The 27,500-nt window shown below is 42.2% G+C and overlaps 1 protein-coding gene across 2 annotated transcripts in view; it reads right to left on the reverse strand.

The window, feature by feature from the left end:
* Nucleotides 1-3,540: 3,540 nt before the first annotated feature.
* Nucleotides 3,541-27,500, reverse strand: part of FNBP1 (formin binding protein 1) — a 94,604-nt gene continuing 70,644 nt past the window's right edge. The window contains exons 11-18 of one of the 2 annotated variants that reach the window (XM_009286924.2): nucleotides 24,633-24,719; nucleotides 21,340-21,354; nucleotides 17,290-17,399; nucleotides 14,262-14,394; nucleotides 13,047-13,168; nucleotides 12,435-12,571; nucleotides 11,825-11,983; nucleotides 3,541-6,688 (exon numbers count right to left, since the gene is read on the reverse strand). In XM_009286924.2, coding sequence (XP_009285199.1) covers nucleotides 6,681-6,688; nucleotides 11,825-11,983; nucleotides 12,435-12,571; nucleotides 13,047-13,168; nucleotides 14,262-14,394; nucleotides 17,290-17,399; nucleotides 21,340-21,354; nucleotides 24,633-24,719 — 771 coding nt within the window. In that variant the 3' untranslated portion in view covers nucleotides 3,541-6,680. Of the gene's footprint in view, nucleotides 6,689-11,804; nucleotides 11,984-12,434; nucleotides 12,575-13,046; nucleotides 13,169-14,261; nucleotides 14,395-17,289; nucleotides 17,400-21,339; nucleotides 21,355-24,632; nucleotides 24,720-27,500 lie in introns of those variants that run through there. The other variant, XM_009286929.2, reaches the window with a different exon arrangement.

Here is a 27,500-nt window from a genome sequence, read left to right on the forward strand (position 1 = left end):
CTGACTTAGAGATAGAAAGTGGGAAAGGGTGTAAGACAGGAGAATTTGGAAAGAAAAATGTGGCCTTCAGTTTCTGTTTGTTTTTTTTTTTAACGCCAAACATTTGCTGCAGAGAGCAGCTTCTTCTTTAAAAAAAATGTCTGTAAATGGTTCAGCATGTTAATTTTACTATCCTGTTTATTGGATGCTTGTATATACCCAGCCAGGCCCGAGGGGAGGTCAGAGAACGCGCCACCGTTGGGATTTCTCATTGTTTTAAGCTGTCTTTGTTGGCCACTGCAGCCGCCTTCGAACCTGCTGCAGAGCCTGTAGGGCTGCATGTCTGCGTCGTCCGCGCCGTTCAGAGGCTGCTGTACAGATTGTAATAACACTCCTGTGCTTAAGTGTTATACTTTGTGCTGAAAATGTGTTACAATAAATACACGTGCATTCAACAAGCTGCCTGACTTGCTGCCGTGCGTGGCCAGAGGGGCTGACAGCTGCCAGGGAACTTACAGAGTTAAAGAAGAAAGAAAAAAATTTTAAAAAATCCCAACTCCGAGAGGCCTTACAGTAACGGATCCTTCTGGGCGGCAGCGAGCTTCCGCAGCCCGAGTCCACTAAATCATACTGCGCTCGTTCAGAGGAGGGCGCCTGCTCCTCAGCCTCTGCTTACAAAGACTTCCTCTTCCATGTGTCATTTACCCGATTTCAGCCGAGTTTGGCTCGGGTGCCATTCATGACTGTCGTTGCTACGAAAGTAACTTGCAAGGGAAGCAGCTGAAGTTTCATTGAGCCGTTCTAGGTTTCTAGAAGGGAGCCTGCGCAGTTCTCTGTCAGTCTGTTTCGTGGCTAAAGATGTCATTACCGATAGAACCCACTTCCCTGTCAACACACACGTGAGCAGCTTTGCTACCGGGGCCCCGGGAAGCCCCGGGCCCTTGCCAGGGCCTTCTACCACTGTGAGTTAATCGAGTTGTTAAACCAGGCAGGTGATGCGAGCCCTGCCTGGGGCTGCGGGGGACAAGAGCAGCTCTCTGCCAGAGCAGTGAATGACACCACGTTAGCTAAAGCCTGAAATATCTGAAGAAATAGAGCCGGAGTCGGGTTAATAAGAACGTGCAGCTCGTTCTTTAGCAACTTGAAGTCAACCGCCAAAACTTGCATCTCACAAACCCCGTCACCTCAGCAACTGCAGAACAGCTCGTAACCTTCCAGGAGACATGAACGAACGCCCTCCCCTAGGGAGGGGATTATTCAGTGTCTAGACAAACAGCTCTAGCGCTGCTCTGGCAAACCCGTAATTGTACTTTTTGTTACCCTCTGTCCGTTAAAACACTCGAAGCTTAGTTCTGCATCTATATTTCATTTGACATCTGACTGCAGCCTTGCTTTTCTCCGACTCCCGCAGTAGGCAGCTACGGTATTTCTGAGCACGCGTCTCAAATGCCAACGTAAGCTACATTTCATGGCTGCAGTCTTTTATCAGTTGTTCTTGCAAATCACCTCATTTTCCCCTTATTTTACCCTTGCTGATAGCAAAAAAAGGGGAGATGAAAGAACTACTCATGCATTGGACTGATGGAGCTAACCTCGGTATTGAGATTACCTGCTCCCTCCCCCCGGGTCTTCGGGGAGCAGTGGGGAGTTCAGTTTACACGAGCCGCTCTTCTTCCCTCGACTCCTCTCACGGCCGGACTACGGCCTCACGAACAGAGGGATCATTTGGACGCAGCCGAGCTGCGATACACAGACGGCAAGTACTCTGCACCACCTGCCCCATGCTCTCGCCTTACGATGCATGTGTCGTGTCTCAGCCCATGGGAAGGGGAATTGGCTCTTCCTTGGGTGATGCAGGGCCCAGGTACTGCACGCGGACCCCACGGCTTTACCTTCACGAGCTCTCGCTGGCGAGGCCGCAGCCTTGCTCTGCTGCCCACTGGCGCCGGGGGCACATCTCCGCCCTCCTGAAGGGCCGGAGGACGCGGCATCCTGTGCACTGGGACATGTCCAGTGACACAGCCGGCACACGTAAAGCTCGTTTTATTTCCTTCCCAGTTATTGCTCAGCTTGGCTTCAGCTGCCAGCCCTCACTCACTCATTTGGTTGTGCTGTTTCTATTTAGAGTTAGCAATGCTAATACTGCCTAAGAGAAATCAACCTTAGAGCCAGACAGACACCCCCTCCTATTCACTGTTTCCCAAAAACGTGGAGACTAGCAGACTGTTTCATAAACAGTACTGAATTGTCCTGAACTGACAGGGATGTCAATTAGTGCTGGCAAAGAACAACTGAAATTCCCTTAAAAGAAAACAGCAATCTGACCTTAGGAGAAACCCCCTCTATATAGCTGCTTCAAGTGAAATTATCAGCCAGGCGTCGCCTCCTCTGAGCTGTACAACTGCAAATCCTCATTGGAAACAGGCTCGTCTAGGAGCCGTGGACTGGACTAACAGGTGACGGAGAAGCTGTCCAGAAGCTAGCCAGGGTTTTTGTCTCAGCTAGAGAGACGCGCACGCTGTTCACCAACCCACCGTATTAAAATGGAATTGTAAATATCCTCACCCAGACCTACAGAAATGCATCTGGTTCTCAGATTGTTCAGCGAAGGGAAACGTTACTGTGTTTCATACATCTGCACGTTCACGCGTGCATGCACAAATGCATTATTTGCTGGGCTTGCAACAGGTTTAAACAATCGGTATCAAAAACATCTGCCAAGACTTCCAGTTAAACCACAGCATTCACCATGGGCATGACAAGCTACAGCGCTCTATTAGAGGAAATATCTCCCCCAAGCTTCTAGTTCTCACGGCCTCCTGCTGAAGCGGGGGAAAAGCAAGAACCACCTGCCTTTCCCAAGGACGCCAACGAGCCCCACCAGAACAGCGCATCTCCCTTCCTCCTCAAATGACCGAAGAAGAAACCCCTCACCCCCTCAGCCTCTGTTCAGTGCCAGCTGGAAAGGTACAAGTTTGAGTGATAAAACTGTGTCTCGGAGTGACCCGACGGGAAGTGGCTGTGTGGGACGGGCACTCAAAGGTACAGGCAGAGCCAAATTAATACTCCAAATACCTGAAAATTCCAGTATGAAATAATATGAAACAGAAAACAAAACAAAAAACCCCCCCAAGTACCGTGAGTAAGCGTGTGCCGCCACGGTTGTGGCTACAGCAGCTAGGCACAAGCGCCCCACTGGAGCAGACTTACTCCTCGTAAATTTTACAGCTGGACACACAGCCGAGGAGAATAATGAGGGGAACGACAGCAGCTTAGGGGAGTTTTGGGCTGTAAAATTTATATCCTGCTGAAACAGCAAGTCACAGCTAAATTCCCGTTCTCAACTGGCAACGCTTGTGGTAAGGCAGGAAGGTCAGTGGGGAGCAAGGGCAGAACGCCTCAGCAAGTCAGGGAAGCTGTTTTATTGGGAAAGAGAAGCGACAAAACCATTTTTCTTCTTCTCTGGACGATCAAAAGGGTCCTCTGAAACCGTGTTTCTGGAATTAAGTGTTTATTTAAATATGTGGATGATTTCCCTTTCATTGTTACAAGGTCAATATTCGCTTTCAAATGGAAGCACTTTATTTGGTTGAATTCTGTCTCCAGAAATGAATGGGCAATACCAGAACCTTTTACATTGGCAATGAAATCACAACACTGAGATGCCACCAAACTCTAGAGATCAGTGCTCAAACACACATACACACACATATACAAATAAAAAAAGTGCTCGACTTCATCATGTTAAAATAGAATTTGGCTTTTTAGGTCTTTTGACACTTCAGGCAGGAAAACAAAAACCAAAGAACAATATGCATCAAACTAAATGAACTTCTGAAAAATACTCAGCATTAAACACAACTTTCAGTATCAGTAAATATGTTTCTTCTCTATTTACAGGTGTTAAGAAAGGGCATTAGAGACTTTTGCCGGGGGTAATGAGATTTCGTAGGATGTACAGTCCACGCTTCTGGGCGAGATTAGTAAATTCAAGCAGAGTTTTTATAAACCAGTCGCATATTTAGTCCTTCAGATTTTGCAAAAGGTAAATTCTACAAAAATTACTCATTCGTTACCCTGAAGAAAGGCAGCGGAATGAAGACGTGTAGGCTACAATACACGACTGTCACTATTTTTTTCTTGCAGTAAGTTTTAAGATCCGGGCTTTCGGGAACTAGTTGCCAAGTTTATAAAAACTCCATACATGGTCTCCTAATAAAACTTTTGAAGAACATCAGTCAGCTAAAGCTAATGCTCCTTCTAAAGCGCTATTTAGCAACACAGACATTGCAACTGTTCAAATGTTCCACAGAGGCTGACAATAATATACTGTCCACCTAGATTAAATATATAAAAGCAAACTTTTATCTAATTTTTACATAGATGGCACAACAATAGGTGAAAATGAATTCTTCTCGCTGCTGATTCAACAGTGCATTGGACACGAGAATAAAAATACTGCAGCTAAAAATATTTTAAAGATATTTTTGCACACCTGTTAACTGCTTAACCATTTAGATCCCGACAGATGGACGCGACAAAGCCTTTGCACAGATCTTTGTACAAAGCCGCAAGTGCCAACCGTGTGGATCACATTCTGCCATCGGAGGCTCATGGATCTAAGCAGTTTAAGCGACCACAGTAGCAGCAACGATAAGGATGGTAATTTAATTGATTATGACCCTTCCGACGCCGCTGACACTGTAGCTGAACGGCCTCAGTGTTGGTATCACCCGCTTCTCAGTGCGGGCTCCTGAGCCACTTGAATTGGATTAAAAACCATAACCCTTTGCTGGTTGATGCTTGCAGATATTAAGCACCGTAATACAACAGCTACAGCTGTAGGACTGAGGGACTTTGTGCTATTAAAAATAAAAGTTGGTATCTCGAATGGAGAGAAAGGGACCGAGTTATGAACACGACACGTAACCCAACTCAACAATTACTTCATCCTGAGTGGGGACGGCCTAGGCAGTCCCCAACATGGAGAGTGCTTGATTCTTGGACACATTTCTATATGCTGACCCCGCATAAAAACGCAGCAGGCAGCAGAACAACACACACGTGTTTGTCTGCAAACTAAACCCGAGAGGTTTCATTTTAGGGTCACTGCCCGTAGTGGCTTCCATATCAATTTTCTCAAATTCTGGAGATTTTACAAAAGACAAAGTTCCCTAAGAGCAAGTAGATAACCCCAAATGATGTGTTGATCTATGAATAAATTAGGCCCTCAGGAGCTATTAAGTAGCAACTGATTCTTACGGGGCTCAAAGGTGTACAGGATGACTGTAAAATCCTAGCAATGGTGAAGATTGAGGGGAAACCAACAGTTAGAATGTAGAAGTTTAGAAAGCAATTGAGCCTTTCTTAGGCAGCTGAGGTCCAGATCATGTGATATTTGGAGATACTATAGCTCTCTCTCCACTGCATGACACGATAAAGTGCAGCATCACTTATCATGCTACTTCTGCTTCAAATAAAACCATGTGAGAACAGGATGGCTGATGAAGAAGTCACAATATTCCTGTCTGGCTTCTGGGTCGAGGTCCAGTCCATGACAAGGTGGGACAACGAAATAGAGCGCGGTTTCTTTTTTTCTTTTCTCTTTTATTTTTCTAAAAAAATTCTGTTATTCAAACATTAACTGATGAGAATGCACAAGATGTCATGCAAAAGGAGAAGGCAGGTCTGAAATGCTGAAAAACAAACCAACAAAAGAAAACTGCAGAGAGATTAACAACGAGCCACAAAATAACGTGACCCTCGGGAAGGTGGGCGCAGGCAAGGCAACAGGGCGAGCATGCAGACTGAAACGAGAGCAAAACGGAGGCCTTTGTGACAAGCAAAATGGGGCTTCAAACCAAAACGCCAGTGTCTGTCTGTGTGTGTCTGTGTGTGTGTGGTGAGAGAGAAAGAGGGGGGGGGAATAAAGAGGAGGGGGCAGAGAGAACAAGCAGGAAAACAAGCGTACATACGTGAGCTTGAAGGCTTTCGGGAAACAGCAAGGTCATAGGGATTTAATACTTGGAGTGAGCATCAGCCTAGATTTAAAAAAAAAAATAAAGGCTGACAAGTATTAGTGACCTTTTGGGGAAAGCAGAATATTGACTAATGCCTAAGGATCAAATTTAATACCGCAAATTCAGAGCCCAGTCCAGCTGCTGTAACACTGTTCCCAGGGGAGGCTCTCCACGTGAACGCACCTCCTTTCCAAGCCATTTGATGAGACTACCTGCAGGGTTAGCACTAAAGGCACCACGTGAAATGCTGACGGACCAGTGCACACGTTCAGATGGACTGAGGGACAAGGGAGGATAGAAGATAGATCAGTACATGCTTGGGACTCTCTGGTTACCCTCGGCATCAAAGGGCAGCCAGCAGTTCTTTGACCGGTGTTGGGAGGTTGGGTGGGGGGAAAGCGTTGGTTATGTTTTACGGAGGGGCTGTGCCAAGCTGGCAGAAGAGTGGGAAAGGCTGGTAAGTTGATCTGAGCCACAAGTAGCATGCCATGAAAAAGAGCAAGCATCGGAATGGTACTGGGATGGAATTTAGGTCTGAATTTTTCAAGTGGGAACTCCAGACAAGACTGGGAGTCTGGCTTTCCATGGGCGTGTTTTAACTGCCTGCAGGGTAAACAGACCATTTTGTTTCTCCTTCTGTGACAAGCTCGCCCCGAGGTTCTTGCACCAGCACAAACACCTTTAGGAATCTAAAACATAAGAAAGACAAAAAGAAAGAGACTGGATTAGAAAGAGGCTGGGGAAAACGGGATCCCTTAAGAGTAGTACTGCCTGCAGGAGGTTAAAGGAAATACAGCATCCAAGCATCTACCAGGTTACAAGGGGTTAAGGAAGGCTCCTGAACTGGGGCACACATTGCCAGCACTCAAACAGCGATCATTCACCCTCAGCCCTTCCCTCCAGCCTGGGGATGAGCATCGCTGGGACACTGCTTTCCTCTGGGAGGAGGATGTAAAACTCGGGAGCAGGACCCTGCCAGCACTTTCTTAGTGCAACAGAGAAAACAAACGGCTTTTTAAGTTTCAGTCTGCAAAGGAGAACTGTATCTGCTCAAGCGACAGCTCCAGAGACCACAAACGATACTGAAGAACAACAACAGGAAGGTAAAACACAATTTTGCAGACGAATGCAGACTAGCTATCCTTTCCACAATAGGCTGTAAAGACCTTTCATTCTTAAGGGAAGTCCAGAAATAAACAGGTAAGTGAAATCAGTCTTAGCCTCTAAAGCCATCCTTTGTCACATTCCCATACCCACAGACTTCTGGCTGAGGGTAAGTTTTCTCTGTGGCCAAATGAACCTACAATCCAGAAGTGTGATTTGGCCAAAGGGCTTGCTGTATCCAGGGGAATACAGGATGAGTTCAAACTTCCCTCGCATTCGAGAGGGCAGGGGAACCTTCCGACCTCCTTTGCACCCGCTTCCGTAAAAGAACAAACTCCAAATGACACCAAGAAGAAGTTTTCACAGAGCCACAACAAAACATTTTTCCTGCAAGGGAACTGCATTTGTACTTAGTGTGGGAAGCAGGTGAAAAGCAGCTCCGGGCCATTTGCTTTCCCTTATAAAGTTAAACTTAAATGAATTGCCATTAAAAAAAAAACCCTCACAGGAATGAGAAAATATAATGTTTATTAGAAGAAGACACCATGGTACATCAAGCTATAAAGAGATTCCTGACAGATGATGATTCTTTAAAAAAATGAGAATAGAAACGAAACAACCACACTGGCCAGAGTTAACAAACAGTAACACCAAACAAAAGTTTCTATGCAAGTCCAGCCAGAGGCAGGCAGCCAAGTAACCAAAAATGCTTATCAACGTAAGAGGGACTGAGTAGTTATCAAAACAACAGCTAGGTTAAGCAGACTAGCCTATAAAACCATTTATATTTTATTTATACATATATAAAAGGATAAAAACAATTCAAATTCAAGTAACTTTAGTTTTTAAGTTATGTTATATACATTTATTTTTTTTTTTATACTGGGAGAACTAAGGACAAGTATTTAACAAAAGGATTTTAAAAAGCCACAGTCCAGTTTATAATTACTGTTTCCTAAATAATTTGGCAAGCATTAAATAATCAGATACATCCTAGATAAAAAGTGCATCAGCATGGTTAACTTTTACCTATTTATTTATATAAGTCAAGGCTCTGCATAATGGTTACAGTGAACAAACAGCAGAGCTGCAACACGGAGTCACAGAGCTTTCTATAAGGATTTATTTATATAATTGGAGGTGAGGAGGAACAGACCCACAGCGGCAAAGGAGCTGAAATGCTAATCAGCCCACGGCTCCAAAATTTTTTTTTTTATCAGGAAGTTTAACTTCACAAAACAGCCTCTGTTACTCCAATGTCACCCGAACAGCCAGCCTTTCCGGTGGAAGCGAGCACGGCATTTTTGTTGGGTGCAATGGCGAGTTTATATAAAGCCGGTTGTTTCATGCGAGTACTTTTGTGTATCACACTACTTCACAACATCCCTCAGTGAAAGACAGTTTTGTTCCCAAGAAGATTGTGAGGTACCATATTCAATAACACAGTATGGGCAGTCTCGAGCAAAAAGGCCCAAGTAGTTCCTGTGTTCGACAGCTGTCAGCACCAGATACCTGACCGGTGCAGAAAAGCCCTGCAAGAAGCTACAGCCATGGGTGCACAGAGGAGTTTCCTCCCTCGTCCCCTAGCAGTTAGAGGTTGGCGTAAGCCCCACAACGTGAGTTTACATCCAATAGATCCAATTTTTAGTCTGCATGTGTTTCAGCATTTATAATAGTTTCCTGCATGCATCACAAAGAGAACGAACTGTGTTGGCTCTCATTTATATTAGAAAGGAGAGTAACGCTGTTTACAACTAAATTCATACAGTCGGGCCAGTACTTTCATCGGTAGTGATGCACATTTAAATTTCAAGAGGTGAAGTTATACATGCATCAGCTGAGTGAACGGTACCTAACAGAGTCTTTCATTGCTGGAGATATGACATGTGCATTCATCTCTTCTAAAGAAAACCTTCTGAAACAGAGCTCTTACAACAACCGTAGCAGCAAACCAGTAGAATAAAAAGGTGAACAGGCCTATGCAACCCTACTCAAGAGATTTTCTGAAGTGATTTGTACACATCTGGAAAAAAAGAAAGGCAAAACAAGATAGACATTACTGTTCTTTTTTGTGATAGGGTTTGCTAACACCCTCTGACCGGAGGTATCATTGTAAACTTTACAAACAGCCATCACGCAGGTATTTGCAGGAGCACGCAGACCTAGCTTGGCTCCCATGAAGACTACAATCAGGAGGGCGACTGCAGCACACGACTTACCTGTCCTATTCATCTCTGAAAACACAGGCTTCAGCTGACTGAAAAAGCTCGCCAGCTGCCCGGCGGCTTTTCGCAAAGCATTTACCAGTTGCATTTCTTAGGCAGAGCTGCCTCTGGCTCACAGCACTGGCACAACCTAGTCAGGCAGGTACGCCCGAGCCAGAATTGATTCTGCCGGCTAGAAAAGTCACAAATGTACTCGGAGCTGGTGTGAATGCTCCCACACTTCATGCAACTAACATTTAGAGGTACCAGCTGCTCGAGCTTCTTTCCAAAAAAGAGGAAAGAACTACTAAAGTTTGTAAATGCTTTAGTATTTACAGTGTCATTTTCAGGAATGTTGTAGCTTCAGTTTCAAGGATTGAGTAAAGTCACTTCTACTAATATATTAAAAATCAAATGAGAAATTTGCAGCTTGCAACAAAGTTTGTCTTTTAAACATAGCAGCACTTCCCCCAAATCTTTATACTGCTACTGTGACATTTTATGGAAAGTTCTCTTTTAGCTTTTCTTTTTAACCAGAGAATTGAGAAATAAGAGGTAAATATTATAGTTCCTTTACATTAGATATTCACAGACACATTTGATTTTGTTCCTGAAGTCCAGAAAAATTAATGGAAAAACTTAAAAGGATCTGAAAAACCTCCATCGTTGCTACAGAAGTGGCTGCAACCGTATCAGCCTTCACCCCCAGCACAGACCGCATTTTTACGATCATTCAGCATCATCCTGTAACTTACATAACACCATTAACATACTAATACGATTTTCTGGCTGGTATTGCAATACTCCTGCAATATTCTCTCCAGAAGGGTAAATTAAAGACAAACTTTTGCTAGTTCAGTTAGCAGGACTTTGTCAGGACTTCTCACCCCACTCAGAGATACGCTTTGCTTCACTTCCATCCAACCTGCTGCTCTGCTCGTAAATCGGCCATTTGCTGTAACGTTCCACTGATGTGAACCACACTGCGTATCTGAGGGCAGGGGAGCCACGCTTGTTACTTAAGACAGATGTAGATGCCACACTAGCTTAGCTGTTTTCAAGCAGCCTACACCGCTGAACAACAAATTTTCCAGCAGAATAATAATGTTGCTTTCAACTACTGCCACGCACAAAGCAGTCAATCTCCATAGGAGAGAACACAGGGATAAGAGATGGGATCTCCCATTCTGTGCTTTCTGCCCTGTTCCAAATATGAAATAAGGAGAATGTACAATCTATGTTCCTGTTTCAAAGGTTAATAAAAGCCAACAGAGGGGCTGAGCCTTCTGCACTCTTTTGCATCTCAACTGACCCTGTATTTGCCAACACAAACATAAAACTACCATATTATGGCAAAATAAAACAAGACCCCAGCAGACAAGGCACTGCACTGTTTAATACTGAATCCAAGACAGTGAAGTGATCAAGTTATAGTGTTTGTTTACAGACAGTCCTACTCCTCTCTTCCTGTTGTCCGTAAATCCCAATGAGAATGGTTCAGTTTTCTTTTAAATTGGATGAGGCAGCTTGTTTCACACCGAGAACTCTAAAGTCCAGGAAACACAACAATAATCTGAAGGATTAAGTGACTGAAAAAACACATAAATTATTTAACAGTGGACTTCAAACACATCCTGATTTGAAACAGGACTAAAATCTTTTGATTTCTCAGTGTAATACCTTACCAGGTGTTCATGGGGCTAGCATATATTCTATCCAGGATTCCCCTGTAGCACTGCTTGCTTACACAACACACCTATTTGTGAGGAGTTAAAAGCAACAACAAAACAGAAGATTGCCGAGTCTAAGCTCTGAATGTCTCCATTGATCTTGTGTGAGCAAAAGATTAAACCATTAGTTATGGTCATCTGAAACAGCAAATACATCTTCTGAAATGTATCAAGGTGGGAAAGAATGGAGCATCTTTCTTAACGTTTTACCGATTTATCAAGGACACACTACCTGCGTAGACAGGTTTTGGCAAGATCTCTCCTTCCCCTTCCAAACACACTAACTAAATGACGACCAGGTTTCAATCCAAAAGGTCCACAGAACACATTAGGCTCTGAAAAGCTACCACACTGAGACACAAACCGGCAGTCTAAGTATTTCCCATATAACATTCCACTGAATCAGTTTGGGACAAACAGCTGACTTGTGAACGTGTCCGAGATGCCACCTGGATATCTGAGGAGAGCCCATGTTATTCCAAATGGCTTTGTGTTTCCTGCACTAAGTCGGGTGTGCAATGGCAGCGACAGTTGAACAAGCGCTGTCTAGGAAAGGCTGCATTTCCCCTCTAGTTTTACAGTCTACCACACTATCCTTCTCTGATCAATAAAAAGCACGTTTTGCAGTACAGCAAGCCGCATTAGTCCACGTACGAAATAATGCACCTCGTGGCATTGTACAGACTTTTAGAAGGCTCTATCTGCAACACAGAGCTGTTTCAGGGTTGGATATTTCTGTGAAGGCAAATAAAGTAGTAATAATAGTATTAAATATAAGTCATAGCACCTTTGGCATTTTTGTCCAAATAGACTTCAACATACGACGTAGGGACATAGCCCTCCTCATCTTCGTTCCTTCGGATTCGTGTCCACCCATCGCCTTTGTCTTCTTCTATTACATAGAGCATTTCTCCTTCTGCTACAGAAATTGTTCCTTCATTCTGACCTGAAAGACACAGTAACACGGCGTTCAGGCTGTCCTGCACAATGGGAACCGCAGATGCAGCAGGAGGGTGCTCAGGGCACACTCCGACAACGTGCTAATGCAACCTTCATTGCATCACTAGCACAGCATGAACAAGAACGCGTGATTCTGGAGATGGCAGCATGTACACGAAGAACCTGATGAATGTGATCCTGACATCAGTTTTGGGTTTGGTTTTTGTTTTGTTTTGTTGTTGTTGGTTTGTTTGTTTGTTTTTTCCAGAGTCCATGCATAATGGGAGACAAATCACTGCCTTAGCGCCTCTCTAAGAAACAGAATCATGCCAGAGCCTCACTCGCCCTTTCTTTGCCTATTTAAGCACTGCAGGGGTTAAATGAAGGTTTCCCACTTGTCCTTGGTACATGAACTAAACAAAACAGTAAGTGAAATGAGAGTAAAGGCTGAGTGATACCTTCAAATGTATAGAGCGCTTTACATGTTCCTATGGTGGGTAGTGGTTCTTCATCATCAAATTCATCGTCAAAATCCGTTGCCGGTACTTTCATCTCAGTCTCCTGACTTTGCTCTTCTGTGTAACTGCCATCTGGGCTGCTCAAGAGAGGAAAATACAGAGCAACTATAGCGACCAGTCTCAGGAGCAAAGAGAATGACTTAGTTACCAGACACTTAAGGCAAGGTGAGCGACTGTAGCTGGAGCAGCTCAGCAATTCCAAAGCATGCTCAGAACTGGCTGTTACACTAGCAGCTGTCACAAAGCGATGGGTGAGACCAGGCATTTTTCCCATCAAAAGCTGTAAAAAATGCACCTATCTCACTCACCTTCACAGCAGTGAGTGTAGGGGGCTATTATACATTTCATCACATTCAGAAAAGTAGCTCTTAAAGTTGGGATCTTACGTATGCTAAAATCAGTATGTGAAACACTTCACGGAGTGCCTGCCTTCAGTCTGGTTACAGAATGAGTTTCTGAATGCTGCAGAGCTACAGTTTTCCTGATTAACAAGCTAAGGAAAGCAGGTTCAATTACCAATCTGAACAGGACAGCTCTGTACAGATACTGTACCTCTCCCGGTCCTGCGCACAGCTGTTCACTGCTGAAGTGTTCTGGGCTTCATACAGTCCGCTCTGCCGCCGGGCCTGTTCAGTCCGCATGGGTAACCTGCCCTCCACCTCAGCCAGCCAGCCCTGCAAGGGGAAAGCAGTCTCATGCATCTCTCATGCTTCGACTTGCAAGGGGATATGTTGCTTTTACTTTGCTGCGTCATATTTGACATTCAGACTATGGAACTAAAACCAGATTGTAAACGTATTTAAATTTTCCTTTGGGCTGCAGTTGTCAGGGGGAATAGATTCTGTACTTTAAGTGTATATTAAATCTATCGGTCTTGCCAAAAAACACACTTACTGAAAACTCGATTCTTTTTTGACACCGGGTGCTGAACACACTGTGACCCAAGAGAAGCAGTTAACAGCAGCTGTTGGGAGATGCTGCTGCCCTAGTCACAATAAAGTAAAAAGACATCTGGCATCTTATAGTAGTCTCAGTAACACCAGAAACAGCAACCTCAGTGACTGCTGAATGCAAAAGAGGACTAAAGCTGGGGAGAATGAAAGACCCAGTGATTTTCAAATGGATAAGAAAGCAGTGGATAGTGAAGCCAAGAACTGTAAGAAACATCTAAAATTAACAGGCTGTGTCTATTTATGCACATAGCGTAACTTACAGAGTGAAGTCTTTTCTCAGCCCTATAATCCTTCTTGTGTAATTATAATGGCTTCATATATTCCAAATACTCCTTATGCTCTTGAGATTTTGTATCTCTAAGAAGCTTCCTGTTAATGGCAGACTATTCCTTAAAACATATTTTATCTGAAGGCTTCTGTCTTGCTGTTAAGACTATAAATGGTGCTTTACATTTATGTTCCTCTCATCTTCCACAGACATCTGTAACGTGATGCTTCAAATTATTTAATTAAATAAGCACCTGAACCCCTCTGGGCAGTCCAGAGAGCACTACATTTCTCTTATCCACCACTTAGCACAATTTGTTTTCTGTGGCAAATTAAACAGCAGGATTGTTGGCTGACTGTCACAGGAGATGGTACATATTTATGTTACACAAACAGGCTCAAAGATCTCAATTAATGCAAGTGCTCAAGTAGCACTCACCCATACATGGTAAGAAAATGCATCAATACATCTGGAAAAGCAGTGAAGCATCTGCTTAGAACTGAGCATATGCTGAGCTACGTTTTACTGAAACGTCTCTTCCCATACCTCAAATTTCTGAACTTCTAATCGTAACTTTTCAATGTTCTGTGCAAGTTCTGCTAATCTGTGGTCCACACTCGCTGCGTCTCCCATCTGTGGGTTCTTGATATACACATCTTTCATTTTCGTTAAGGCATCTCTGAGAAGAAAAATAAAACATGTGTTAGTGTGGCTGGGGGAACATGCTTTTCTCTAAATGAGGGCAAATGAAAGGATAATAAGCTGCCTCTTCTTTACTCTGTGGTTCAAGCCTAATCGGCTACAAGGGTAACTGAGAATATCCAGACAGGGCCTTTTGCCCTGTATAGAACCAGCCATTGAAAAAATAACAGTAAAATCACTTGCCAGAAGAGAATTTACACTGTCAGAGATGGGAAAAAAGTGAGTGATGCCTTTGCCTATGATGTGACATGACAGAGACACTGTACACGAGCCAAACTCTTCAAGCCCCTACATTAAAAGGAGCTCCTCACTCTACAGGCAGCTGAGGGTTCTTCACGTGAGTGAGGGTGGCAGGAGGATCGCGAGGGGCAGGGGGAATAAAATTTCGCAATCATTGCAATGAGTGACAGCTTCAGCTTTCTAGATTAACATCATCCCTGTTTTTGGGGCACAGACAAACAGTTGCATCATTATTCTCCACTGTGGGCTGAAATCCAGTTGAGAAACTGGGACAAAAGAGCTGGACGTGGATGTATTAATAATAAAAATGGAGTGCTAACCAGAAATTCTCACCCTGCCTGTTGCAGTTTGTCTTTTGCAACCCAAATCATTTGTAAGATATTTATTTCACACTGCTTAAAACCGAAGCTAAATCCAGATGGTTTGCATTTGTCACAGCACAGTGACAGATGGACCTTAGGCCACATAATGCGACCTTGCATCCTGTTAAGTTATACAGCATTTTTACTAGACTCTTTCTGGGGGCTGTGTTTTGTATCAACCCAGATGCCAAACGCCTAGGGTTTCAGAGATGTTAATTTTAAGGCCTGCTATGATGAATGTGGTACTGTAAGGCCAAGATTAACGTAGTACATGCCTTCATGAGCTCCCTTAGGAAAGCCTGCGGAGCTCTCACTGACAGCAGTGTGCTGCCTTTGACCTGAGTCAAGTTGAGGCTGAACTTGAAGGAAAAAAAAAGTTATCTGCGCGATGATGAACATTTCAGAGCTTAGAGAAGGGCGGACTTATGAGCTGATTTCCTGTATTACTGGCACAGCTATTCAGCTTTTCTCTAGGCATTACTTGGGGGAAGAAAGGTTAACGTGAGTCCCACGACTCAAGTTAACACTCTTTATATTTGAGAGTTTCCCACCAAACTCTTGACAATTGCAATCCTGTGCCTGCCTTTGCTTTGTGTGTATAGAAAATGGGAAAAAGTGTGGGTGGCAAGGAAGTGGGACTGCTCTGTGGTTGAAGCCCTAAGGGATAATATTGCAAACATATGAGTCATAATTATTACTATTTTTTAACTCTTATTTAACTGCTGGTGCTACTTCCTCAATCATATACTATCTTTATTTAAAATAACTTCATTCTGCTCTGATTTCGTATCTGATTTTAACATTGGGTTACCTCAGAATCAATACAGAGCAGAAAAAAAAATCTGTACAGAGACAAATGTAAGTTACAACAGAGGAAAAAAACAAAGTAGTGAGAAATCATATAATCATGTGCAGTTTGCCTTTCTTATTCATGATATAAAACATAAAGAAGAAAGTTTGGGTTACTCGACCAAACAGGTTCTTCAAAGCAAGTTAGCAGAAAATGTAGGCACATCTGTACAAATGCAAAGCAATACTGAGGGATAGACTGGTACCGGAGAGTCTGATTTCGCTGATTTTAACATTGGGTTACCTCAGAATCAATACAGAGCAGAAAAAAAAAATCTGTACAGAGACAAATGTAAGTTACAACAGAGGAAAAAAACAAAGTAGTGAGAAATCATATAATCATGTGCAGTTTGCCTTTCTTATTCATGATATAAAACATAAAGAAGAAAGTTTGGGTTACTCGACCAAACAGGTTCTTCAAAGCAAGTTAGCAGAAAATGTAGGCACATCTGTACAAATGCAAAGCAATACTGAGGGATAGACTGGTACCGGAGAGGCTAAGTCTTGAAATCATTCAGGGAAGAAAAGTTCTGTCTCTTGCAAACATAACATGCTGAATCTTTAATGCAACCGCAGAATGTGAACAAACACAAAGCAACAAATACAGGCTGCCACAATCAATAAAAGATGTGTAACTAAAATAGCCTTATTCTCAACCAGAATGATAAATGAAGCCTTGTAGAAAAAGCATCCACAAAAGCATAGGACTCACTACCTTTCTGCTTCCACGAAATATAAGCTACAGATCAGAGAGTCTTAAGATACACACCAATCAATCAGCACTTTTGATGATGTTAACATGCTCATAATAGTCACTCTTGCTGGGACCTACCCATGCCCATCATACAGTAATAGGCACTCTGCTTAGTGCTGAGAGACGTCTATGATTGTACCTTTGACTGAGGCTGTATTTACCTCCTGTACTTTCCTATAAAACACCCTCAGGAATGGCTCACATCAAGAAACAAACTTAGTATATCTAACAGCAATCTTTGTCTGGCTCACGATTAAACTGCTGCTCTCCCGTGAAAGCCCAAGAAAGAAGGAAAAATTGTCTCTAGTTGCTTCATTTATATCATTCCTATCCTTATACTAGGATCTTCTCATCTCATGATTCCCAAGACAGGATATGCATTACACTGAGGTGGGAGAATGGAATAAAAAGAAAGCCAGCTTTTGCCCCAGCTCCGACCTACGTCAGCCAAAATTACATCACCGATTTCAGAATCTGTGCTGTGCAGAGCCTTGCATCTCTCAGATGTTTTTAGCCATATGCAACCTCTGATTCTTTTTTTTCTTGGAACAGTACCTTAAACAAACCTAGACCCTTGTCCTTATTTGCTCTTTCTTATATATTGCTTGTTTCTGTTCTCCTATATAAGACCACCTATTTCATTTTTCATTGGAGGGGGTTGACATACCTTTGATCCATTTCCTTCTGAATGTCTTTGTTTAGTTCATCAACTTTTTGCTGAAGTTTCTTTCTTCTTTGCTCAGGTGGGAGATTGCTGAAGTCCTCTGGCCCTGCTCCCTGCACAGAGTGGAATGGAAGAAAAAAAAAGAAGAAAAATCAGAGCCTGAAAGAATCCTTCAGGATTGCATTTTGAAAAGAGCTCACAAATGTCTGTGCAAAATCACAATGGTCTGAAGCATTGTTATTATTTGTACCGAGAGGTATCTGTTAGCAATCTGGATGCCCTAGAAATAATCTCAGGACCACATCCCACTTTCATACCAAATGGCTAACGGGAGATCACCAACTAAGGAATGCCAGAATTCAATGGCAAAGCCAAGAATCTATTTTTATCCATAGTTATCATCAGATTTTATTTAACAGAGTTCCATTCTCATGCTGATCCTTCCTGCCTTCCCTTACTCTGCTACAAACAGCATCCCCACAAAAGCAGTTGCTAGATTTTACTCCTGTGTCACAGTCGCGCTTCTCATGTACACTATAAATTGCTTGCTTGGTCTGCGTAGTCTGAGTGTTGGTCCAATACGGTTAATTTATGTCAGGGCTCTCCTTAACACACTAAGGTAACAGAAGCACTTCCTCTGGCATTCTGCAATTTAAAACCACGCTGCATACTTTCCAGGATCCACATTCCATGTCAAAGTGTCTCAATTTTTCCTCTCTCACTTGTTCTAGCATAACAAATATCAAAGCCATAGAATCAATCAATTTGAAATCATAGCTGAAGAAAATATTTGAAGACCACAGTGGTTACCTTTGAGTGATTCTGCTTGAAAACCCCTTTTCTGCCTTCAAACTGCTATGCTTCTTCTTGATTGCCTCAATTTAATATAGCAGATAGATGACATAAAATAAATCCATACTATTTTCTTCAAAGTACCACCTATTTTTGTATGGATTTATTTTATGTCATCTATTTTCTTCAAAGTACCACCTATTTTTGTCTTGCAGGAGGGCAAGCGGGACAGTTTGGGTGGGCTATACTGAACACACATCAATACTAATTAGTTGCACATAAAGGAATGAAGTTCTTGTACATTATCTTGAATTTGTACAGGTTTTTCTTGTTTTGGTTTCTGCTCATTCCATGTCCCATTTCTAAGGGGGAATACCGGCCTATGGGAGAAAGAAGGGTAAAAACACGCAGCTGAGTAACCAAATTCAATGGCCCATCAGCTTACTGATGCTCACAGCTTGTGAGCAGAGTTGCGACATGAGTCTTACTAAAATGCCAAATCTCTCAGAGCAGTGTGATTTAGTGGACACACTGCCACAAAAGCTGCCCGTTAGACCCTTTCAACTCCGCACTGAATGTGCTCTGAGACAGCGCGCTCTTTTCTTCTGCATTTACAGAACAAGCTGTTTACAAGAAAGTGTGTGGGTGTCAGAGGGATGGAGGACAACTACAGACAGGTCATCTCCTCCTCTGGTCTAGCAATTTCAAAATAGGAGAACGGGCAAACCTAATGAAATTGCTGCCATATTGATTTTCAGTAAAAGATGGCATATGCACCTAGTTAAGGATCATCTGTGTAATAATACACTTAAAATTCCATTTCATAAGACAATGAGAAAGCAAATTTAAGACAAATAAAAAAAACAACTAAATAAGTTACACTCATTCTAAAACTCCAGCTACATGAAGTCCTAGCAGTGCTTACGTTACCTGCTGTGCATGGTACAGGAGAGATCTATTTTAATTCATTCTTTAATGATAATATTTTGCTTTCTAGTAACTCCCACATCACATTAGACATGAGAATGATTCAATATACTGTACAGATAATCTACACACTAAAGCCATACACCTATCTTTTTAAGGCAAAGCATCTGGATGTAGCTTTGTAAATAAGCAGTTACAAGAAAGACTATATAACATATTCTTCTCAACTCTAAGCAGAAGAGACAGAGATGATTAATAATATCCCCAGTTATACATTAGGAGAATGCAACAGATGTAGTCAAATGAATCTGGAAAAGCGTTTTCTTTTTGATTCTTCAACTTCATTCAAAAGCTCTAGGCTGGACTAGATTCAGTATCTTTGTTCACAATGCTTCAGACCAAAGCATTAGTGTTGCATAGAAATACATGCCTGAGACTAGGAGGTGATCGCACTCAGACTTTATTCCATGCTCAATAATTTCCCATCGTAACAGAAGCTACAGTTCCTCTTCCAAAAGGAAGAGTCAAGGAGCAATTTTTGCACATGCTGGGCACATTTCATGCTCTCAAGCAAAAACACACCTGGGCTATCTCTCAGGTAGTGAACATTGCCTACATTTTTAGAAATGCTTCGACAGTGGGGGGGGGGGGGGGGAAATCTGTGCTTTTTTTGATGTGTTATAGGACCAGCAGAGCCGGTGCTCACTAGATTTCCTTGCATAAAGATACTGGGATTTAGGATGCAAATTGTCCCAAGATGAAGGACTGAAAAAAGAGGCCGTGTTAGGACCAGTTTCTGGGCTGAAGCTACATATGGGGAAAGCATGAGGTTTATCAGCCCCAGTTTCGGCTCTTGTACAGCTATGATCCGAGAGGAAATTACGAACAAGCCGATTTCCTCCACCTGAGGCGCACATGGGTCTCAGCCCTCTCTGCACATCTTTTTGATTTGTGCAATTCTTGGGGAAAGGTCAGGTCAGCCATTTATTTTGGGAGGACTTATTCCTACGTACAAAGGCTTAGCTCAGCTACACAACATACTAGCACTGCGACTAGGAAAACAACAAATGGAAATCCCTGGTATAAATGTGTTGGACTACCAGCCAGAAGAACAAGGTTTGCACGTAAGCTAGAGATTTCCATCATTCCTCAGGCCCACCACAGGTCTTCAGTGAGAAGCAATATTGCCAATGGAGCCCAAGCAAGTCACTGTTGACAGAGCAGCAGCAGGACCCGGAACCTCCAGAGCTACAGCAGGTAGCCTTCACGGCCCATGCATTTCCTCCGAATAAGCTGCTGTGAACAGAACAGGTCCACAATGATGTACCCAAGAACAATATATGTGTAGGGTGGAGAGAGCACCTAAAGGCACTGACTGGTGAGGAATAAGAAAACTTTCAAGCTAATGCAGTTAAGGTGCTACTGCAGATCCTCTGAAGCTCTCCGAAACTGCAATCAGTCATTTGCAGCTCTTGCATGCTGGCATGAAGTGGGTCAGCAAAACAGTCGCATTCTCCTTGTGACTGGGCTCACGAAGGGCAAAGGAATGTAGACAAGCTGTTGGCAACATACCAAGGTGTGGAGTATCTCAAGCAGTACGGTACCTTGTGTATGAAGTTCAGCACATAATTTGCTTTCCCAAATACGTTCACCCCTTCCCTTTCCAACTCAGTAACATATTATCTTACCGTAGTTCAAGAAACCTTCCCAGCTGCATCCAAGATAGAATTTAGGATTCATATATATATATATCTCCATTTGTGAATTCAAATCAGACTGAGTTAACCTTGTTGGTTAAGGTTTACAGAACTTTAATTAATATCATTATTAGTTATTCTGAAGGACTACATAGGGCTGTAAAATGTAGGTGATAATGATGCAGATTTCCAGTAACACCTGGACATGGAAAGCAAACTTTGCTGCTATGTTACACAAAGACATGCATTTCTCTCTGGAAAAGGTCCAGCAACTAGAGAGACCTTTATTTTTTTTTTTTTCTTTAAATGTTTTAACATATACTTATACAGTAGCAGAATTACTTGATGCTGTTTTTCTACATTTTCATAGCCCTAGATTATAAAAGTGAAAACTAAATTATGTATTAGAGTTAATTTTTAGCAGCTTATTAGAAAGACTGAATTCTGATCACCTCTATTAGACTCCAGACCTGTGTATTCAGAGTTATCTGATAAATATCAAAAAAAGCAAACACAAAGAAGAAACAAATTTAACAGTTAATTTCAGTGTCATATCATATGTGGCACAGTGCACATTAAAACACACACAGAAAATTGTGATTAAAACACAGGACAGGCATGCTGTAAATGTGCTTACCAGCTTGAGAGAAAGCTTCATGTAAAAATTGGAGAGATACAGGGTGGGGGGAGAAAGAGAAAAAAAAACAACAGTGCATCAGTAGAAGAGGAACTTTTTCAGACTGACGTTACAATAAAATGACACACAATCCCCTTTGCTGTTGGAAGGCAAAATGGGTAACACTAACAGATCTGTGCAAAAGTTCACAAGATGGGCTAGCGTTCTCAGTCAGCTGCCATTTCCTCACCAGAAACAGAAATGGAAGAGTGTTGTACCTCTACGCATGTGCTTTAGCACTGCAGGTGAAAATCTGGCCTGGATTGCCTTATTTACAGCGGCTACAACAACAGAGATTTTTCGCATTACAGTAACACCTCTGAAGTGGAAAAAACCTCAGAACTTGCAAATGTATGCAAGTCACTTTAGATCAAAAATGTGCTGAAATGCAGTCACGAGCATCAGCCCCTTTACGCAAGGGCTTAAAGAGAAGGGGGGATAACACCTAGCCAAAACTCAGTGAAGAGGTAAGGTACTGCACTTGGCCTCCAGCTGCAAACAGCACGATGGGATCTCCAGCGATCTCCAGTGATTTCCTAGCTCTCAGGCCTATGTCCAAAGGACAACATCCCTCAAGTATCTCCATTGATTGTGTACAGTGCTGTCCGGGCAGTCACGTAAAGTCATTTCATGTTCTTAACAATTCAAAAAGCAAATACTCAAACGTACTTTGGCAGTACAGTCAGACAAGGTCAGGACCAAGAAGAAGGAAAAACACCTTCTTCTCTTTACACCGAATAGATTCTATGCCAGCATAGTAAGACATTATTCAAGCTCCTTAAACGATATACGTGATCTAATTCTTCAAAGGTTACCACATTTCCTCGTACAGAGCCAAAACATTATCTTTAGTCTCTTACCTTCCCAGAGTAACTAAAAGTGAAGTGCATGCTTAAAGGGCCTACAGAGCAGCACAGTTTGCCTTTGCCTTACATCACTTGCACGTACAGCTCTCCACAGCACTGGAGAGCCTCAGAAGCTGCCAGTGAACAAATGTGCCCGGGCAGCCGACTACCAAAATTACCAAAGCCTCTTCCAGTGTTGCACAAGACGTTATGACAGCTGCAATTCAGAAGGTTTTCCAAGAGACAGGGAGACTAACAGTGCTACAGCGCTTTCCTGTTCTGTGCCAAGGAGCACAAGTTAGCTGCTGTTCAAGATCTAAAGCCAGATTTTAAAGGGAGAATCAAAACTACACCCAGCCTCCTCCTTCAGCAATCTGCACTGTGCCAGTCCTACCAGCTCTTGGGAACAGTTGTGAAATTCTCAAACTACGCAATGAACTTGTAAGTGCATAAACGCACGTGCTCGGTGTTAAAGACAGTTGAAACAAAAAAGTTGGAAAACGCCTCTCACTCCAGGCAATGATCTGCACTGTGAGATTTCTGAACCTCTTTCCATTCACGAATTCTCCGTTATTTCACTACCAACAGCTCCTGAATATGATGCTCTTAAACAGACGCTCCATTTTTAGCAAAAGCACAGTTCTTTAGGACCGGATTGAAAATAAAGGTGGCTCCACACCTATGATGTTTTTGACAGCATGATTTAAGAAATAGACATTTTTCAAAAATAACAGTTCCCAGTAGTTACCAGAATTTGTACAGCAATACATGCCAACCATTCAAGGAAAACATATGGTGTTGCAATAAATACTGAAATACTCCATTTGAACTGATGCATTCAGTGACAACGCAGCAGTTAAACTTCCCTCTGAAGTTCAGTCCATTAGGAAGTAAACACATGATAATAATCACGGTGCAATGAAGAACTTCACTCTCTCAGCTATGAGGCCATTAAAAAAAAGCAAACAAAACCAATCCATTTGAGACAATAATCATACAGGAAGGAGAAAGAATGAGCTGAAATACGTTGCTGAAGAAATTCAGCGTAGGCAGCTTTTGTTTGCATAATTGCTTTAACACTCCTGTGAACTTTAGCATAGACATGATCAGCACAAATTGAGATCCTTGTACATATATACAGACAAGACTCATGGTGCAGAATAAATATTTACCTATGAAGCACTCTATAAAAGGCACAAATGTATGCTACATGCGCTAGTTTCTAAACACTACTCACTCTAAAGGCGCTATACTACTGCAAAGAATCATCTGCATCAAGACTATTCTTTTGCTGTAAATTCAGCAAATTTGAAAAGCATTATAGACGCTGTATGCCGAATTATTACGCTGTTAAGTATGACAAAAATAGAAAACTTATTAATAGCATTTCCAAATAGTACATCAGGGATTGTTATAACCGGTACAAGTAACAAAGCAGATCATAGACTGGAAACAATGAAATGCTGAAATGTCATATTCAGTTTTCCATTTCTGAAATGTATTCATAATTTTACATGACAGCGATTCAGTTTCTATAAACAAATATAAGCAGACTGAAAATAAATCTGCATTGAACACTAAATAACTACTTTTGCCCATTCTGTTGGGTTTTCACAGCTAGAAACTTGCTCACAGCTCTTGGGAGAACAGGGCCATTTTTCCCCCAAATGATCAAATACATTACATTTCTTCAAAATGAGCAAATCTGTTTCAAGCTGTCAGTTTAAAACAAGCCTAGCTTAGTCTTGCAGGGAAAAAATGAAGAGCCTAAGAGCCACAAGCTTCAATAACACATGAGAGAGCATGAAGGCCAGCAAGTCCATGTGTTATTGGACAGTCACGGACACTAACCTCACTTACAGAAAACAGGGTTGAAATAAATCACTGGACTTTCATACAACCAAGAGGTAATTTTCTTTTAGTGGTCCTGTAACAATCTCCCCATACTCTGCTTTATCCGGGTATCAGGTTTAGAGTTCACGTATCTTGATTCCATGAACTATCATCATTACAGAGAGTTCAGGGAAGCTTCATTCAGAAAGCTCCACGGAGTGCGCCACAACCAAGGCGCAGAACGTGTCGCTGCACTGCTGTAAATCAGGGGTTGGCTCATGGTGCTCAAGACTGCATTCATAAAGTAATTCAGAATAAATGCATGGAACCTGTTTGTAGTACTTACTCTGAATTTCACAGGTCCAGCTACTTTAATTGTGCCAATTTCAGCATTTCCAGGACTAGCAGACATATCTTTCCTGCACATAACACAGTAAGCTGCAACTTGCCTCCCACCAAATTTTCCTTTTATCTTTTACGAAGCACATTTCCACAGCACACTCTTAACGGCGTTGTAAGTGGGGTTAGCGACTGTGTAGCAACGGTATGGGCTGATCACACCATACGCGGACTTACAACATATTCCCTAGCCTCAATGGCACACGTGGGTGTCCCTAAAGTCCTCTTCATGAGTTCTTTGTGAATATACAAAGACTGTGTCTGCTGGTGAGTCAGCAAGAGAAAACACACATCCGTTACACTGGAGACGAGCACGGCACCTCTGTGTTTACTGCTTCTACAGCAAAAGACAGCTTGGCATTTAACTAGCCTTTAAGTGCAAAGTGGAAGCTTCCTAGAAACTAGGCAAATATCGAGAGTCTAGCATTCCCACAAAAATCAGAAAATACCGTATTTTTTAAATGCTAGCTTAAACACGCAAGGTCAGAAAACATGTGTCTCTGTGTGCTAGAATAAACCATGGCTTTAATGACCCCACCCGCCAAAAAATCCTGGTCTTGGCACAGATTTATATACTTATGTTAGAATAACAAGTATTCCCAGGGGCAGGGAACAGAGCAGGTACAAGAGGGGGTGGTTCGTTTTGTTTGCTGTTTCTGCATGCTCACAGAACAACAAAGACCAACAGCTAAGTGTCAAGGGAGAAGACTGCACAGTATGTCACAGAGGCAAGACAGAATGGTAAGGGAAAATATAACCGGTGCAATGGAAATAAAATCACATTGTAATGAAGTCAACAACTTCCACTAAAAAGGAAACCACAAAAGTCCCTCCGTGTGCCTTATGGAACCGCCCGGAGGCTGGAACTTAGGTAATGACAGTCTGCGTATCGGCTCCCAGACCCATCCTCTCTGCTTAATCACAACCCAGTCTCCGAGGTAAGAGGAAAGGCAAGTCTGCACAACGCAGTAATTCAAAGGTGTAAGTTCTACCCCTGGATTTTGTTAGTTCAGAAGTATAGCTCTTTAAAGGTGCTGATGTTACGGCTGCTATAGCAATAAAACAAAAGAACACAAAATTAATATCAACTAGCAGAATAGAGAGTCTTCTTTGTCCTCAAAACGGAATTAGAAAAAGCAGAGCAAGCATAAATGAAATTATGACTTATGTAAGTGGTTCCTCATTTTTTCTACTCTTCTGGCTTTAACTTCCCTAAAGAGACAGAGTTGATTTTAAGTGTTATACTGCTTTTATACTGCCTTTTTAAAGAATTAGAAACAGCACTCAAAAACTGTGTAAAAAGACTTCTCTCCCCCCTCTTCTAGTTCTGATCCATGACAAGTGCTGTAACTGTTTTACAGAATTTTCTACAATGGACATTTCTGCTGTTGGGGTTAGAAGAAAGAAGCTTTGAGGAAAATACTAAAATGTGATTAGAAAACCACAAACACTGACAAGAGTCAGCACCTAAATTTTATTTTATTTTTTTTTTTAAAAACAGACTAGGATTTCATATTGGCAGTGACCACTGATACTGGTATTGGCGCCTCTACATTAACCTTGCATCTGTTGTAAATTGTTCAGGCATCTGCTTCCTTCCATGAAAACAAGATTCATTGGATTTTTGGTTTGGAAGCAAAATTAAAACCAGATTGGGCACAGGATATATCATTACTAATTATGTAATTCATTTTAACAGTCACCAGTGATTTTTCCGCTTTAGTTTCGTAATTTCTCTTTCCAAATGCAACTTAAGATGCTAACCCAAAGCTTTATAAGGAAATTACTAAAACATACTGCCTCTCTAGACATGTTCCGATATCAAAGATTTCATGGAGGAATTGTATGGGAATCCATTCACTCACTTATGTTTCAAGGATCAGTTACAACGTGTAGTTCTGCTGGTGGCATTTATCCTGTAAAGGTCTTAGTATCTACTGGACTTGTTTGCATTAAGCAGTTCCTTTTCATGCACTTCTTCCCTAAGCCAGGGCAAAAAAGGAGTATGATGCAGTTTTCTCTGAAATAAACAAATGGTTACCCTGGCTTTTGTAGGAGTTGAGCTCTGTTTATCAACAAAGCCAGGAAGAACCTGCTTGACAATTTGGTTGAATACTCTTAAAATAATACTTAAAATGCCTCGTGGCCACCTTTACTGCAAGGTGTTTGACTGGAGTGGAATTTGGTCTCTGAACAAAACCAGCAGCGCGGAGACAATATTCAGAGCAAATGAATTTATTCAGTGTCCAAAGCCAAACACCCGTTACATTGTACTGTCCTGCTGGCTCCCTGCACGACCTTTCCAAAAGTTGCTTCACTGATGTATTTCTGCACAGATCAAATGTTCTTCTGTGTAGAGGACAGTTTCCCTCTACGTCCTCCTAATTTCTCTGGTAACATCACAATCCAGTATTCTTAACGTTACTGCTCATGCTCCTGAGCAAAATTCAGATGCTTTTGGATTTGGCAGGGGCATGGACAGGAATTTGGAAAAGGAAGTCTTATAAAACTTAATGTGGTAAAAGTAGAATTAACAGTATTATCTGGTACAGAATATAAAGGGGGTCATATCAACCACATCAGCTGAAACAAATGCCAACCACTCATTTTTCATCTGATTAATTAACAGGACTTGGGGGTGATTCTTGTTTTATTTTTTGCCTGGTTAGAATTATTTTATTTTTGAAGGTCATATGGCATTTTCATGATCTTTTAGTCTGACCATTTGTATGACAAATCACCAAGGACCTATGAAACTTGACAAGTTTTCAAATCAGACGGAGCAAGCTGCCAGAGCTTTGCAGCCTCTGCTACACTGTATTATCTAGATGAACCAAGTGGCCTGAATTCGCCCCTCTGGAAGAAGAGATGATCGGAACACTGGCCTCCAACTTTGCGGGATGAGTCAGGCAGGAAAAGTATTTACATACAAACATCCTGGTAGCTAACAGGGGAAGGAAATGAAATAGAATGATAACATAGTGAAAGGTTTAAATGAAGATTTAGCAATAGCCTTTCTCTGCACATTTTTAATGAATGTGTCAG

This window comes from Aptenodytes forsteri, unplaced genomic scaffold (assembly GCF_000699145.1).
Source record: "Aptenodytes forsteri isolate BGI_AS27 unplaced genomic scaffold, ASM69914v1 Scaffold136, whole genome shotgun sequence".
Taxonomy (NCBI): domain Eukaryota; kingdom Metazoa; phylum Chordata; class Aves; order Sphenisciformes; family Spheniscidae; genus Aptenodytes; species Aptenodytes forsteri.